The sequence below is a fragment of the Coenobita brevimanus genome, chromosome 62 (assembly GCF_032717465.1).
Source record: "Coenobita brevimanus isolate Jiangsu-jjx chromosome 62, ASM3271746v2, whole genome shotgun sequence".
Classification (NCBI taxonomy): Eukaryota; Metazoa; Arthropoda; class Malacostraca; order Decapoda; family Coenobitidae; genus Coenobita; species Coenobita brevimanus.
The window spans coordinates 29,413,662-29,432,017 of record NC_137015.1 but is presented as its reverse complement, the minus strand read 5'-3'; the positions used below and the strand labels follow the sequence as shown (position 1 = coordinate 29,432,017).

General features: G+C 41.3%; 1 protein-coding gene and 1 pseudogene across 4 annotated transcripts in view; both read right to left on the bottom strand.

Annotated features, from left to right (window-relative positions):
- Positions 1-18,356, bottom strand: part of Dhps (Deoxyhypusine synthase) — a 257,857-nt gene that overhangs the window by 70,877 nt on the left and 168,624 nt on the right. For all 4 annotated transcript variants that reach the window (XM_080275735.1, XM_080275737.1, XM_080275738.1 and 1 more), the window contains one exon: positions 13,971-14,163. In XM_080275735.1, coding sequence (XP_080131861.1) covers positions 13,971-14,163 — 193 coding nt within the window. The remainder of the gene's footprint in view (positions 1-13,970; positions 14,164-18,356) is intronic.
- LOC145404185 (5S ribosomal RNA) lies at positions 3,936-4,051 on the bottom strand (annotated as a pseudogene).

Genomic DNA, 18,356 nt, shown 5'->3' with positions numbered 1-18,356 from the left:
TCTAGATATATGCTTAACTCTTGGAAAAATTTTGCACTAAATGGTGGGAAGTTATATGAAGGTCAGTTTTACTCCTGAACACTTTTATTCTTGCTGCATTTCTGTCCTTTTACTTAAAAGTTTTGTGTGTTTTTATCAGCTTATCACAGAGTATAAACACCAAGGAAGATGACGGTACTGTATACTATTTATAACAATGCAATCAATTTCCGGTAGCATATTTGGCCGTTTTTTTTTTTTTTTTTTTTTTTTTTTTTTTTTTTTTTGGTGAGCCCCAGGAGCAACCACCCATCAGAGACTACAGATTTTCAAACTGTTGTCAGGTTCTTTGTGAATTTTTGTGGTTTATGCATTGTCTTCTTGATGTTTTGCATTGATGTGGAAAATCCAATGTGTATTTTGATGTCTCGATATGGCAGAATGACTGGAAAACAGAGCCAAAATTAGGAGGGGTGCTGTACATACAATAGTGTATAGGTTTGGTGTTTTTTGGTTTTCAGTGTTTTATTTTTCATGGTTTTCTTGGTGTTTAGCATTAATATGGATAATCCTATGTGTGTTTTGATGTGTCTCAATATAGCAGAATGACTGGAAAATGGTGCCAAAATTAGGAGGGGGTACAGTACATACAGAAGTGTATGGGTTTGATGTGTTTTGGTTTTCATTTTTTTTTTTTTCATGGTTTTCTTGGTGTTCAGCATTACTCTGGATATTCGTATGTGTGTTCTGATGTCTAAATATGGCAGATTGACCTGAAAACTGCCAAAATTTGGTGGGGTACTGTACATGCATTAGTGTATAGGTTGGGTGTTTTTTTTTTTTTTTTATTTTTTTTTTTATTTTTTTTTTTTTTGCATGGTTTTCTTGGTGCTGAAAATTATTTTGAATATTCCTATGTATTTTTTTGTCAAAATATGGCAGAATGACTGGAAAACACTGCCAAAATAAGGAGGGATACTGTTCATACAATAGTGTTTAGGTAGGGTGTTTTCTGGTTTTCAGTGGTTTTTCTGCATGGTTTTCTTGGTGTTTAGCATTACAGGTATACCCCAGTTTTACAATGAAATTGGTTAAGTAAAAGCCCATTGCTAGGCAGGGTATCGTATATTGGGGTAGATTTAACATGTAACGTATAGGGATGCGTTTTTGCACCTTGGGTTTCCCCCCCCAACCAAGTCCTAAACCCACCCAAATGAGTCCTAAAACAAGATTCTACCTCACCTAAACCCTAAAATTGCTTTAAAACAAGCTGGCCTAAGCCTCAAAGCAGTCTATAACTCACCTAAATCCTAAAATAAAATCTGAAAATCATCAAATATGTCTGGAAAAAATAAAACTTAGTAAACTGTCCCCAAATTGACAATGTTTACCCCACATATGACTAAAGCACATTAATACTGTGTATGTCTACAAACAGTTTATAAATCAACCTAAACACAAAACTTAACCCCTTCGCCATTAACTCCTAAAAGACAGGTGTCCGCATATGCTGTCCAAGGGTACTAGGGCCAAAAAGACAGATGTCCACATATGCAGTCGCCCCCCCACCCCCCAAAACCCACCCGACCCTCCCCATCCCCATACCACCACACCCACACACACCACCTGCCACCATCCTCCCACTATCCCTCCCCCCTCCCTCCCCCCACCACCCCCATGACTCCACCCCCAAACCCCTACCACCCCCCCAGTTCCCCACACAGACCCCCCAATACCCTCCACAGCCCCCTACCACCCCTAACCCCCATCCCCCATGCCCATCACAATCCCCAATCCCCCAGCTGCTTCCCCACCATCCCCCACTCCTCCCACCACCCCCCACCATCCCCCCACCACCCACCACCCCCTACTGCCCTCCCCCCATCCCCACCACTCCCATATTCCCCAAACCCCCACCCCCCCAAACCCAATACATCCCCCAAATAACCCCACCCCTCCAACCCCCACCACCACCCCCACCCTTTTCCCCCACCCCCCTCCTAACCCCCCAAATACCACCCCCACCCATCACCCCCCACCCCATCCACGACCTCCCCAAAGCACCAAGTCCCCATCTCTGCACCACCCCACACCCCTCCACACCTCCCCCATGCACCAAGTCCCCATCCCAGCACCACCCCACACCCCTCCACACCTCCCCCACCATACAGCACCAGTCGATTATGCCCGTCCTGAGCGTGTCAAAACATTACGATGCCTGTCTTTTAGGGGTTAAAAGCCTCTGAGGCGGACCTATCAATAGCCTACTACAGACCTCTCAGAAGGTGCCCTTTGATTTCAAATTCTGTGCCTTTGAATTAGGTGGGAATGCAGTACGTATCAGCCCTCCCAAGCACAGTTACCCACACAATGGTTTTCTGAGTCACCCAGCGTCACAGGGCTGGTGGCGAGTGTGCAGGACAAATGGCGAGGCAGCCACGGACTCAGTGACCCGAAAAAATGGCCAAAAATGACCTCTCTTCAACCTATTCCCATGACGCCATAAAGGGCTCTACCTCTTCACAAACATGCTCACAGGTAAGTAGAAAGGTGTCGACTTCTGATGCATTTGCTTTTTCTTTTATTTTTTGTCTCTATAAGCAAACATGAGTTGAAAATTACCAATTTTTGCCCAAAGTAACCACACCAGGGCACAATGTAACTCAGAGCCCACCCTAGCCTAGGGGTACAATCTAAAATATCATCAAAATTGGTAAAAAAAAAAAAATCAAATTCCCTCATTAAACTCGGATTTGGCCATAGTTAGGCTGGGTATATAGGATATTCCCCTGTGTGTTTTGATGTCTAAATATGCCTGAATGATCAGACTAATAGGTTAGGTATAGGTTGGAGGTTGGGTATAGGTGAGGGTCTGGGTATCGTGGGGGAATATTGTTCATTATCCGGATGCTGCCACTATCCGGACATGCCTTTGACTCAATTATGTCTGAATAAATGATGTATTGCTCTGTGTGTGTGTGTGTGTGTGTGTGTGTGTGTGTGTGTGTGTGTATATATAGATAGATAGATAGATAGATAGATATAGATAGACATATTTTTATACACATATACAGTGCACCCACATAACTCACGGACTTCTAACTCATGAATTATCTAACTCACAGTGTCCTTATCTAAGTCACCATTACCACCAAACTTACGGACAATGCTTTAATTTGCTTTTTTCCACTAGAAAATGTTTTTTTCTGAGGAGATGTTTAACTCACGGTGTTGTAGCCGCAACTCGCGACCGGAAGCCAATCATATTTAAGCACACAGTCCATGTAATTGTGTAGCCAATCAGAACAATGATTTCTCCACCCATGCCACCTACGCCTAGTGGCCAGTACTGCAACTAGGCTAGTGTGCCGAAACTGCTACCCGTCTCTCGTCGACGTAAGCATTGTCATCAGTAGGATTTAGGTAAATGCTTTTCTGTTTTTTTATTATCATACAAGGATATATAATGTCTTTTAATATTGTTTATTATCATTATAAGATATGCAGTACATACTTCTGAGACTGGATGTTAGTGTTAAGTGGTGTTAAGAGGGATTCCGTTAATGTTATACTGTACTAGGCTACCTGACACCATGGCAGAATCAAATATATTTTTCCCCATAAGGTGTGTTTTTTTAACTCACGTTTTTCCAACTCACGGCATGAGTTCAGATGGAAATTACAGTGAGTTAGGAGAGCACAGTGTGTGTGTGTGTGTGTGTGTGTGTGTGTGTGTGTGTGTGTGTGTGTATACAGTACCCTCGCGTCCAACACGCGTTTGTCCAGTACGATTCGTGTCCAGCACGGACAGCAATAATTAGTAAGAGTTTCATTTTTTCATTCATTCATTGCCAGACGCCATGTATCCCAAACGGGGTGGCCAAGGGCTTAGAGTTAATTGTTTTACAGGGAGGGGCACTAATCCTGACCCAACCCCACTTGACACGTAGGGATGCCAACAGCATCTGGTGTTCGCAGGCGGTCACCCATCCAAGTACTAACCAGACCCAACGTTGCTTAACTTCGTTGATCGGATGGGAAGCGGTGTACTCAATGTGGTATTAATTCGGTTTAATTACTGTAACACGGGTGCATTAGCATAACACGGATGGAGCTCTGAGAAGTGGGCGAAATCCACAGAGTTCGCCTCTAGCACGATCACCCCTGGTCCAACACGGTCATACTGGACGTTCCCGTGATGCTGACAGCCAATAAAAACTTCCGATCAAGTAGCCTCCCCCACCCACTATCGTGAGGTGATCGTGATGTCGCCCAATTAAAAACGCTTCTGCTCTCACGTGATGTTTTGTTTAAATTTCTCCTGCCATAGCGCCACTCAGTCGCATAATTCGCATTGGAAGGTGCTTTTTTCTTGCTGCATTTTCTGCCCTTGTTACTGCATTTTACCCTGATCACGATGCCTAGGAAGCCTTCTGAGAACCCCAAGAAGCGGCGGCACCTCACTCAGGCCACCAAGCTAGAAAGCATCGAGAGGAAGAAGAAAGGGGAGAGGAAAGTTGACATTGCCAAGGCCTACGACATGAATGAAGCCAACGTGAGGACCATAATAAAAAACCAAGACAAGATCCTGGCAGCAGTGAAGGCTTACAGAATGCTAGGACAGGCAGAAGCAGGACCTTCCATGGCTGTGGACGAAGATAGTGATTCTGAGTGTGATTTCGAAGGATTTATGAGGGAGGTTGAGGAGGAGCAACAGCCATTACCTGCTAGTGACGCCAGCAGCCATCCTCCGGGGACCCAGTAGGACTTAACTACAGCCTTGGATACCACCTTCCATTCCCAGCAAGCCCACCAACACTATCCTAAAAGGTTAGTTATCATTCATAGCACAGTACCATTTATTATGATTACAGTAGTACCGATATATGTATAGGTATATGGTAGGTATTTAGGGTGACTTTTCCTAGGGTTGCTGACCTAATTCATTTTTCCCCATAAGCTCTGTTGTTTGTCCAACATGTTTTTGGTCCAACACGGGACCCATGCATGACAATATTACCGTGTTGGACGCGAGGGTACTGTATATATATATACACATACGGGTAGGTCCTGTTATACGATCACTCGATATACAAGAAACCGATGATACGACCTGGGTAAAGTAGGGACTACTGTATTTTCAAAATACAATCTCGATACGACATTCAGTCTGGGGCAAGGTGTGAGGATTCCAACTCAGTCATCCCAGCAAACGCAGTCACCGCCGTTTTCTCTCAACCTCAGAGAGAAATAGCGCAACTGCTCAGCTGCAGCGTTGCCAGAACATGCGATAATTATTGCAAAATGAGACATTTTGGCACACTTTGCGATATGCGATAATGCGGTAACTTCCATAATTTCATAATCTGAAAAATAAATTGGGATTGCAAAATTTACAAGTCTACTGTAAGACTAGTACAAGAGTAGGATTTAGTAACTTTTATGATAACCAGTGTTACAGTATAATCTGGTAGGTACTTAACAGTTAAACAAATTCAATAACGGAAAGTAATCACTCCACGTATAAATACTGTATATTACTTCCACAGTAAGTACCGATTTATGTGAAGAGATGCCTTTATTTATGAGTGCGATAATTCTGATCAAAAAGTGATATTTTTAACATGCCAGGTACAATAATATGGGTTTGGGAATTTGACAAAGCTACTCAGCTGGCGACTGCCAGGCCAGCTTCCCACCTTCAACACAACATTACCACCTCTAGATGAGCATTAAGCACGTTTTATATGTTTAATCAGTGTGGCATCACGTGCAAAAGCAGATATTTTTGCCAGTACATTTGCCAGAAATTCTACCATAGACAATGCCAACCAGAACGTCCCAGTACTAGAAGTTGACTCTCCCAAAATTGTTCCACTTAAAACACAGACAAGATACGTATAATCCATCCTAGACAATTTACCCACCAACAAAACTCCAGGCTCAGATGGAATTCCGCTAATTGTTTTGAAAAAGTGTTCCCCTGAACTTGCCTCTGTTCTAGCTAAATTATTCAGACTACTGTATGCAAACATACTGCTTCATTCCCAAATTCATGGAAAGAAGCCAATATCCACCCAATTCTGAAGAATGGACGTTCCTCTGACCCCTCTTGGTAAGGTATTTGAAACTTTAATTAATAAGAACATTGTTAAACATCCTGAATCAAACAACTTAATTACTAACAGACAACATGGTTTTCGCCATGAAAGATCCACCACTGACATATTCAACCTCCTAACTCATACAATCCATCAATCAGTTGACCTATATGGAGAAACTCATGCAGTAGCCCTGGATATTTCTAAAGCTTTCGACAGAGTATGGCACTGTTCCCTGCTGTCCAAACTCCCTTGCTATGGACTAACGTCTTTTATTCCTTTGATTTCCTCATATCTCAGTGACAGGAAAAAAAGAGTAAAAGTAGATGATGTACATTCCAATTTCCACTCAATTAACGCTGGCGTGCCACAGGGATCAGTTCTGGCCCCAACCCTGTTCCTCATTCATATTAATGATCTCTTATCTGTCACCCACAATCCCATCCACTCAAATACAGATGACTCAACACATCATAGTTCATTCACACTTTGACACCCATTTACAAAGTCCGCTATCTCTAACTCTCAACTCAGTACAGCCATCTCTTTAAATCAAGACCTATCTACGATCAGCGAATGGGGAAAAAACAACCTTGTCTCATTTAATGCTAGTAAAACTAAATATATACAATTTACTAGTAGACAGATATTGCCAGATTTCTATATTACCTCCAGTACTGTTAAATATTCCCATCTCCAAAAGTATTGAAATTCTCAGCGTCTCACTTAACAATGCCCTCAGCTGGACCTCTCATGTTAGATCACTTGCTAAAACCGCCTCAAAGAAACTTAGATTAATGTACAGAGTCCGTAACTTCTTCACTAACGAGCAGTTAGCTGTAATTTATAAGAGTCATGTGCGCTCTCAGCTTGAATATTGCTCACCCTTGTGGAATGGATGTGGAAAGGTTGCATTAAAACAACTAGACAAATTTCAGAACAAAGCTGTTAGAATTACTAACAACTCTGTCATTACAAATAAACTACCACCCCAACAAGTAAGAAGGACTGTTGCCTCCCTTGCATTATTTTACAGATATTTTTATGGCAAATGCTCAGACGAAGTTGCATCCATTGTGCCACCTCTCCATGCCTTCCCTCGTGCTACACGGGCATCTGGTAGCACTCATGACTGGAATATCACCCAGCCATATTGCAGAACTTCTGCCTATCAGAATTCTTTCATTCCCTGTGCTGCATCTCTCTGGAACTCGCTTCCCAGAGTTGTTTCCCTCCAAACTTCAACCTACAGTTGTTCAAGTCTAACTGTTACAGATATTTTATGAACAGAGGACACCAGTAATCTGGAGTATGGATTTTTTTTTTTTTTTTTCTTATTCATTTGTTTTTCCTTCCTCTGTTCTGTTATTTAAAAAAAAAAAAAAAAAAAAAAAAAAAAAAATTGCATACTGTTTACTCTTTCAGGTTGCTTTCTCTGCAGTTCAGAAATATAGATACACTATGTTTGTTGCATTTGGTATCATATATTTTAGCTTAAAAACTTATCTTTGATGGGGTCCTTGAACTCAACCAATATTAAATCATTAGTTACGCCTTTTGTTATATGAGATTTCATTATACGACTATGCCAAATGGAACCTAACTGCTCATATCTTTGGGACCTCCCTGTATATACATCCATCCATACATACATACAGCATGTACGCTCACACCAAAAAGTATCGGTGTACACTTGACGCGAAGCAATTTGAGTCACCAGATGATGGCTACTGGAAACTGAACAATAATTTTTTCCCCAAGCTGATAAACTTGCTCTCTCAAGGATGCTATACATGGCTTGACTGTGATATTTTCTAGTCCATATTATTATTATATGTATGGCAAAATGATTACAAATAAATCTTACTGTGAATTCATAAGCCATAATGATCATCTCCAATATCATCGTGCCATACCCGCACAATACTTTGTGGGGTGACTGTACATATATATAGTGTATATATTTACATACACACACAACATACATACATACACAGTGTTGAAACTGAAATTTAGTGTGATTAACCCATCGTGTCTTGGTGACATTTATATGTGACGACCCAGGGACATTGGGTGACATGTATACATGATCAAGTGTTTTGCAGCATTGTTTAAATATTCTGCAGGTTACTTTCACCACACACAGCCACTGGCAACCCTCCTGCATGCATCCAAGTCATGCTCCAGTTACCTGCGTACCTCCGTAATGGATAGACCTACACAAAAATTTTCCGTATCCAGATCCTTGGTTAAGCATCCGCAACTGCCAACTTCTGCACCAATGAAGTCCAAAGGCCAAAAAAGAAAAGGCCTTAGTGATAGCGCGACAGGGAGAGAACTCGAAGTGACATTATCACCAGCTGTGGGTGGAGAATGTGACTCTTGCTCTGAGGAAAGCAACCGCCATAATTAGTGTCGATATTTATGCGTTGCATGTGGAGGGTGGAGGATGAGTCCTCCACTGTGCCTCCATCGTTTCCCCCTGTACGTTCATCTGCTACTTCCGATGATGGGAATGGTTCAGAGGGTATTGACGATCCTGGAGAGGGGGATTGGCACGGATGAAAAGATGGAAGAGGAGGCAGGGAGTAGAGAAAGGGAGGAGGTGGTGGAGGGAGGGAGGATGGAGGAGGAAACGCGGTGTGTCAAGCCTCACACCACCGCTGTGTCTATTTATGTGAATAATGGAAGCAGAAAGTTTGTTTCATGATGAAATTAGTGCCTTATTTTTTATTGAAAGTATTTGTGTATGTTTGCTGTGATGAAAAAGTACAAATCACAGGAAAAAACTTCTGTTATAGTGGAAAATATTGTGGAGTGGAGGAGGGAGGAGGAAACGCGATGACTCGCACCACATCTTTGTCTACAGTATTTGTGTGAATAATGGAAGCAGAAAGTTTGTTTCATGGTGAATTCAGTGCCTTATTTTTTATTGAAAGTTTTTGTGTGTTTATATTTATTATGATGAAAAAGTTTAAATCACAGGAAAAAAAATTCTGTTAGAGTGGAAAATATTTTTGATTATGGACAGTACATGAATAACTATTTTGTTTTCAATATTTTTTTTTTAAGGTTTTATGTTGCAGTAGTACTAGTAACTGCAGTGGTAGTGGTAGTAGTTGTAGTGGTAGTAGTGGTAGTTGTAGTAGTAGTAGTGGTAGTTGTAGTAGTAGTAGTAGTAGTAGTAGTAGTAGTGGTGGTAGTTGTAGTAGTAGCAGCAGTTGTGGTAATGGCAGTTGTAGCAGTAATAGTGGTAGCAGTATTTGTAATAGTTGTTGTAATACCCAGACTTCTAAAGGCACAGCGGTGCTAGAATCGAGCGACAATGCAAGCCAAACATACATCTGTGTGTGTGTGTGTATGTGTGTGTGTGTGTGTGTGTAAAGAAGCAGTGGTGAGACGAGCACGTGCAAGTGCTGTACCTGAGGCAGCCTGCCGCAAGGCTGTTGCTATAGTTACCAGACTCAGCAGCATTCCTGCCACATTTTTGAAAAACGTACATGGAAATGGTGCTTGTGGTGGACTGCAGTCTTCTGGAAGTGTAATTACTGTGGCAGGCTAGTATAAGCCTTCGTTGTGTCACTGCATGTCACGCATATGGGGAAAAAAAAAAAATGCCCCCTTTCCCCAATGACCCTCTCTGACTACACACCCTTCACAGACAATTTGGGGCCATCAGCTTGAAGTCGAAAGATTGATGAGTATTATGACAGCTTTTTTTATTTTTGGTTAAATATTAGCTGTGATATGAAGATTTAAAAATAGATGATTTTCTCATGAATGCCCGGCCAGGAGAAGGGTTGGCAGGAAATATGATGGACGTGATGGGTTAAATTTGGACAACGTGACTTTCGAGCACATCATAAATCTACCAATCTCCAATTTTATACTACAAACTCATGGTTTTCAATGGGCTGAGGCCAGAGTTAAGGATTTAAAATGCACCTAGGACCACTTGGTTTCTGTTCACAAACACAGTCTGGCTACATAGAACCTATAAATTACAGCTGCCACGCAAAACATAAACACAGGTCTTCATTAAGGATCTTCTGATAAAAAGATCATGGCCATTATTTGTTCTGAACTGGCTATAAACAGGAAATCCTCCAGATATGATGGCTCTTTTCTGTGATGATTCAGATTTACACTGCAAAATTATGAAATGATTCAAAATTTCACTCTTCAATTCATCCATTAATTAAGTGAAGAATGAAATCTAACATGAGCTGCATATATGGCATGTACTGATTCAGTTGTTCCCATGATCAAGGAAACAGTTTCACGTGCCTTCACTTGGTGATGCTCTAGCCTCGCCAAAAAGTGTGAATAGCAATTCACACATTATACAAGGCAGCATTAAAAAGAATTAAATAAAGACATTGCGTGAAAGGTTGTGCAGGTATTAGCTGTGCGCACTCTTTGTATCCTTTCAGTTACGAATTAAGATGCCTCAGTCCTGATCTAGCCATGCCAAAATAACACGTGAGTTGTGGTGTTATATATCGCAACCTGCATTATTTACAGGCAACCAAACATTGAAAATGAGTGTCATAAAGATATCGAGTGAATAACTGTGCAGGTACCAGTTATGTGCATTAGTCCTTTAACCCCTTACCCACAGGCCGTCACTACCGTGACACTCGTTACATAAGTACCACACTGTGGGGTGTCACTTCTGTGATCCAGGGATTTTTAATATCGCCCGGGCTTTCAAGTGCAGTCTCGTATCATCTATCAGTACTGCCAGTGTGTAGCTATAGGCAGCAATGCTAATACTGCTAGTACTCGCATCCAGTATTACCAATTTAGCCATTTTTCTGTGTTTGCCTCGCCTCCCCACCTCCCCTCCCTTACCCCCTCCCCCGCCTAGCTACAGCCTGGCCGCGCAATGCAACTCCTGGCCAGTTTTTTCCATTCACTCATTCCATTGATATGTGCCACATGCCCTATTCTCAATATAAAATATATATATATAAAAAAGGGAAAAGGCTAATTGATACTGCCATTGGCCATGAGGTAGCTAATTTATCACCTGGCAACACCCCACGTGCACTTGATGGCTAATTTTCCCTGTCCATTACCCATTGAAAAGTCCCTTATGACCTATTCTCATACTATAAAAAAAAAAAAAAAAAAAAAAAAAAAAAAAAAAGCTAAGTGGTACTTCCATTGACCTGGAAGTTGCTAATTTATCGTGTATTGTCTAGATTTCCTGCTATCCCTGCTAGAGGGGCATGGCGCGGTCCAGCCATCCCCGCAGGTAAGGGGTTAAAGGCACAATTTATTTATGTGTCACTGGACACGAGCTAGGACAAATGATCCTAATCTAGTGGATAATGACTGCTTTCAAGAGGATATGAATAAAATAAAAATTGCATTACCTACTCCATGTTTCACTGATATTAACTATGCTTGGTCTCAAGAGCCAAAATAAAAGGAGATATGCATGACAACTAAAAATTACAGGAGGCAAAAATATGACCACATGAACTGGTGATCAGACACTGACGGAAGCAGAAGCTGGGAGGTGCCTCTATGCTCCAGATGATGGGCTCAATTCAGCCTTATTATTCTATATTTTTTAACATTCCCACAACATGACTTCTTAATGAAGTTGTTATTAAGAATCCAATGGCAAGTAATTATTTGTTTGGTAATACTACTATACTGAAAGGGAGGTAGAGGAAATTATATGCTATAAATTTATTTGGACTGTTTTTAGGTTCAATGGAAGGAGTAAGAAGAGACACTTAACAGAGAAAAGCCAATATTTTACTTGTGTTGTCACCTATCGTCCTTAACACAAACTATTCTTCTCCAAACGAAGTTCATTTAAATTTGGACGTCTTTCAATTTCACAAGGCTTTTACAGTACCAAGTGGTGTCTAAATCTGAGAATCTACTATATATATATATATACTGTATATATATATATATATATATATATATTTTATCTCTCTCACTCTCTCTGTAACAAATATCTGGTATATACAGTACACAGTAACCTTACCATGTGTCCAGGTTACTTATGTGCTACACATCATTTGAGCTGACATACATACCCCCCGCCCCCTAAAAAAAAAAAAAAAAAAAAAAAAAAAAAAAAAAAGGAATGTGCTGCAAGACTCCTATTCAGCCCCCAATACACGGGCTGTCAAGCCCTGACAGTTGAAAGTCCTGCATGCTGATGTATGTCAACACAACCACCAAACAACTGACATGCATGCATATTCTGTGTCCCCTGCCCTTTCCCTCTCTCTCTCTGTTTGTAACCAGGCCCTGACCCCTGGCATGTTTCAAAAATATCCCGTGCTATCCTCACCCTGTGTTACCTTGATATTGCTTATACACAATGGCTTCCACCCTTTCTACACCAGGTAACAATGGATATATAGACAGGCCTCAACAGGTTCCCATGTCACTAGAACAAAAAAGAGATGCTGAACAGGAACAAGGACAAACAGCACACGACTGACACTGCTAAGAGAGTATGACATTAATGAGTCTACTGTCTGCACCATACAGGAAAACAAAGATAAAATGGAATGAGCTGTGCAACTAGCAGGTGACCAGGATGCTGGAAAGCATTTGTATGTGAGGAATCAAGTGCTGCTGAAAATAAAAAAAAAGTGGTGAACAAATACATATGCACCCAATGTGAGCCTGATGTGCCTGTAGACAGTAATGCTATTAGTGGAATGGTTCATGAGATCTATAGAAAAGTGGATCAAATAACGAAAGTGATGAATCCTCCAACCTTCACAGCAAACAAAGGCTGGTACACTAATTTCTGTGCCTGAGAGGAGCTATGCCATGTGCAGGTTTGTGGTGAGGTCTGGGGTGCAGATGTGGCTGCAGCCTAGACCTAACAGCAAGCAAGGGCTGGTTCACTAAGTTCTGTGCCTGTAAGGAGTAATGCCATGTGCAAGTTTGTGGTGATGTCTGGGGTGCAGATGTGGCCGACACCAAGGGTTTTCCTGCCTCCTTCAGAGATGTTCCTTGATACTCTATTTTCAATGTCTGGAATGATCACAGCAGGTCAAAAATTTTCAGGAGGGTCAAAATAGGAAATTTTTTTATGGATTTCATCATACCAATTAGCCATATAACGAGGGCTTCCACTGTACCACATGCGCGATCCGATATTCATGATAAAATTAAATTACAGTATATATTAGCCGTGCAAATTGAAGAGTTACTCTTGTAAATAACTGACCTGATAACAGGCATTCAGTGAACCGCAGAGTGAGTGCAGGAGGGTGAGGGGTAAATGGGAGTAACATATATGCAATGGGATTTACTTTATCTGCCTGCCTCCTTGCAGGTACACACACACACACACACACACACACACACACACACACACACACACACACACACACACACACACACACACAACACAACACAACACAACACAACACAAACACAAACACAAACTCTCTCTCTCTCTCTCCACATCAGCAGTTGAAGGGAGAGGTGAAGAGCAGGATAAGGGTTAGGGTTAGTTAAGGGGAAATAGGGAGTGAGTAGTGAGAGGGCGAGGGGGACTAATTGGGTGTGTGTTACCTTGAAAACACCAAAAAACTATTAAAATTTAGCTCACATTCTGGAATGTGCATCACATCCCCCCACCATATACTACTGGCTCACATTCTGGATTGTGTATCACATCCCACCACCAGGTACTACACACATGAATGTACTGTATGCTGTACCATATTATAACTGCCACATTAGTCTTTTAGTGACATGTTTCTATATATTATTTGTACATGTAACAGAAGATTTAACATTAGTGTCCTTTATCTCCTTCAGTATGATACAATTTTTTTTTTTTTTCCCCTGCAACAGTCAGATATTTAGCTAGTGCACTGTGGTCACATTACCCACCTTCATTAATATCCACTCTGAAACCTGGAGATCTGATGCTCTGGAAGTACATCATGTCCCCTAAACTGCCATCAGTCAATGCAGGACTAAATACAGGGATCTTGTTCTTGGCTGCCCAGTAGGCAATGCAGGAGGAGTCCCCAATTTCTTCACCCAGCCGAGCAACTATTTTTGAAGGTGTCCAGTTGGTGCCCTGATGAATGTAATGGATAATGGTTCTACATGTAAGGCCTAACAATGCAGTGCCCATAAGCTAATATTCCCAATTTGAATCAGTCCCTTCCCTCATTAGAGAAATGCACTCAGATGAAGAAGGAGAATAGGGACACCATGGGTGAGCAGTGTGTGTCAAGAATGATAAACAAAAGGCACTAGTGAACAGAAGAGATGTTAAAGATGCCTGAAGAGAGCATTAAAATTGGTTGTTGAATGAGGAGTCTGACTGGGACAAGGAAGGTTTGGAGCCAGTAAATCCAGTGTCTGGGCCTTGGCCTTTGATTATTGCTGCTAATGTGAGCTGGGCAATAGGAAGGATGCAGCTGGGGAGGGCTGCAGGTGTGTCTAGGTTGACTGCTGAAATGCTAAAAGCTTCAGGAGATACAGGAGTGGGGTTAGTTGCTAATGTGATAAATACAATAATATATGGGTGTGTTGTCCCAGACGATTGGCTGAAGAGCGTAACTGTAAATGTGTACAAGGGGAAAGTTATGCCCTAGGAAGAGGAAATTATAGAGGCATAAAGCTTTTGGACCAGATAAGGAAGGTAATGGAGGGAGGTCTAGAAAGTATGATTAGAGAAAGAGTAAATACTTATGAGATGCAGTTTGGGTTCATGCCAGGCAAAGACCACTGATGCCGTATTCACTGTTTGACAGCTTCAGGAAAAATATATAGGAGAGAAAATGGATCTGTACTAAGTTTCGGTCAATTTGGAGAGGGCCTTTGACATGAGTCCTTAGAAAGGTGGTGAAGTGGGCAATGAGAAAGTTAGGAATCGAGGAATGGCTGGTTAGGTGGGATGCAGTTTGAGTTTATGCCAGGCAGAGACCACTGATGCCGTACTCTTTGTTCGACAGCTTTAGGAAAAATATATAGGAGAGAAAATGGATCTGTACTATGTTTCTGTCACTTTGGAGAAGGCCTTCAACATAAGCCCTTAAAGAGGTGGTACAATGGGCAAAGAGAAAGCTAGGACTCGAGGAATGGCTGGTTAGGGTGGTTATGGCTATGTATGTGGGTGTTTGCACACAGGTATGGGTGAATGGAGACTTGTGTGATGAGTTTTCCATGAATGCTGGTGTGCATGAGGGGTCAGTCTTGAGCCCCTTATTGTTTATCATGGTACTTGATGCCCTTTCACTTGGCTTCGGAAACGGACTCCAAGGGGAGATGTTGTATGCTGATGAGTTGATTGCAGTGAATGAATGGGAGGCAGAGGAAATACTTAGGAAACAAAGAAATGGTATGAGGCACAAGGGCTTAAGAGTAAATGCAGATAAAACAAAAGTGACAGTACCTAGAGCTGGTGGCGGAACTGTCAAAGAAGAGGGAGAATGGCCATGTGCCATTTGCCACAAGGGCATGGGAAGTAATTCCACCTTGTGCAGTGTTCGTGATAAGTGGGTGCATAAGAGATGTAGTGATATTAGAGGTAGACTGCGATATAATGCTGATTACATGTGTGCCGTGTGTCGGGGAGAGAATGCAGAGATTATCAGGCGTGAAAGGATTGATCTTGCTGGTGAGACCCTTGAGTGTGTGGAAGAGTTTTGTTATTTGGGAGACATGTTATGTGCTGGAGGTGGGGCTGGTTAGAATGAGACCGGTGGAAGAAGTTCAGGGAGGTGTTGCCTCTCCTGACACTGAAAGGGCTTTCCCCCCAAGCTAAGGGATCTTTGCATGCGGCATGTGTTAGGAGTGTAATACTGTTTGGTATTAAGACCTGGGCAGTAATGGAAGAGGATACTCACGGTCCCAAACATACAGAAATGACAATGACTAGGTGGATGTGCAGAGCATCCATGCGTGTGAGGCCTGGGGAGGCTAGGTTTACAATCAAAGAGTTGAGAGGTAGGATGGGACTGGAGTGTATTGGTGTTGTGATGAGGAGAGATAGATTGAGATTATTGGCATTAATATAATCATAGCACAATAGATAATAAGCAGGTGGATATGTCTGACGCATCAGGAAGTAAAACACAAACATCCCCTGGCTCAGACTACCAAGAATGTCAAACACATGATGTAACTCAGGGAAGCCAGTTAGCCACGTGACGGATGCGTGCTAGAAACTATAAACACACACACACACACACACACACACACACACACACACACACACACTCGTCAACCAGTCAGACACCAGGCAATAATGCATACCCAGAAATCAGATGCAGGAGTCAGTACGAGACTAGGGACAGTAGGACATAGGCAGTAGAGTAGGAGGTTAGCAGCCAGTAAGAGATTAGCTGTCACCAGTGGTGGGCATTAATGCATTAATCATTAATCCGTTAATAACCGAGCTCATTATTTTGTTGACACATTATTATTATTATTTTTTTTTAAGTTAATGGATAATTGTTAACTTCCGTTAAAATTTCCATTGATTTCTATTAATCCATTATTTATTTTCTCTTACAGGTCACTTTAGATCAGAAGTGTTTTAAATCGTCATTTAAACAATCAAATCGATAGTCATAGTGATTCTTAAGCCAACAGAACTTTGGACTGTGGAATGATCATAGACTCATAGTGATGGCATCTCAAGCAAGTACATATCAAGAGTCTATCAAGTACATTGCAAGAGTCTGCGTGTGAGGAAGGACTCAAAGAAGAATCACAGGAGGAGTAGTGATAACCTAAGTGAGTGACTAAGTCATTTGCATTTCTCTTACTTTTGAATTCTAACTGTGTTTTTTAAATACTTTGGGGTATTAATAAAACTTTTCTAGCTTTAAGAGTGTCTTTTATAAAGGAAAACCAAGTTTCATATGTAAAAAACAAAAATTAACAAGTAGCGGATTCGCAGACTATCAAATTAGCAATTAACCATGTTGACGTTTAAAAAACTAGCAGATTAATGGATTAACGGTTAAGTTCCATTACTTTTACGGCGGAATGAGTGGATTAACTTTAACGGAGCTACTTGACACATTAATGGAATAATGGTTAATGAGGGTAACGTTTTTCATTAACCTGCCCACAACTGGCTGTCACTCTGACAATCACTGGGTCACGTAACTCTGTTCATCACACAAGTGTTGGGGCAGGCAATGAACGATATAGCTGCATTACAATAAAACTCCTTAACTCCAGGGTATCTGTACCTCACCTTCTCTTACGATACGAGACAGATGAGGGGGGGGGGGGTGAGACAGACAAAGACCTACCTCGAGACCAGAGAGATAAAATCCACAAATACACAATCGCCACGCTATCCAATGCATCACAACTCTTTACAATGGTAACAGCCCACATTTATCTACACTGGTGACACAGGTGCCTTGCCAATCTAAAACTACAATCCCAACCTCCTAAGCTACATTTGGCATCAGTAGTAATCTACAATACTCTACCACATAGGCACCTACCTACCTACTGATCCACTTATTGACACTGGTGGCAGCAGTAAAAAGAAGAAGATTAGAACATCTATCTACAAAGCAACTCTATGATCAACTACAACAAATTATCAGCAGTCTTCTACAAGTAACAAGCACTACAAGTTAATCACATGAAGAAAAAGGAAGTATGGAAGTGAAGTAAGAAAGATGCATGAAAGAAGTAAGAAGTACAGAATTAATATATGCACAGCTGAGCTGTGTTGACCTGCAAGTGAATGGAGTTTTGACACAACCAGCTGAAGTAAGCACAAAATCACCTTAACTCCAACTCAACAACCACCTCTACTACAACAACTACTATCACATCTACCACAACTACTACAGACCCAGCAGGAATGCAGTGGCAACACCAGCAGCTAATGAAATCATAACATCCCCTGATCCACCACCACCTCCACTACCATCACCATCACCACCTGTACCACCATCGACTAAAGCATTCCTACCACAATTACCATATTGTCTATCACAGTTATATATTTATTCTTTTCAAGGTTGCATTATTTTATTAGCACTTCATCATTTATGAATATACCCAACTTACATATATATATATATATATATATATATATATATATGTAAGTTAGGTATTTTCATAAAATAATATACTAACATTAATTCATTTATCAACAGTAAAGTAATATCAACATATTTTACTAACAATTATATGTATATCATTCAATTATATTTCCTTATCATATAGAACTCATGTATAACAACTAAAGTGAAAGACAATACACACTTTACACTGATATATAGTGCT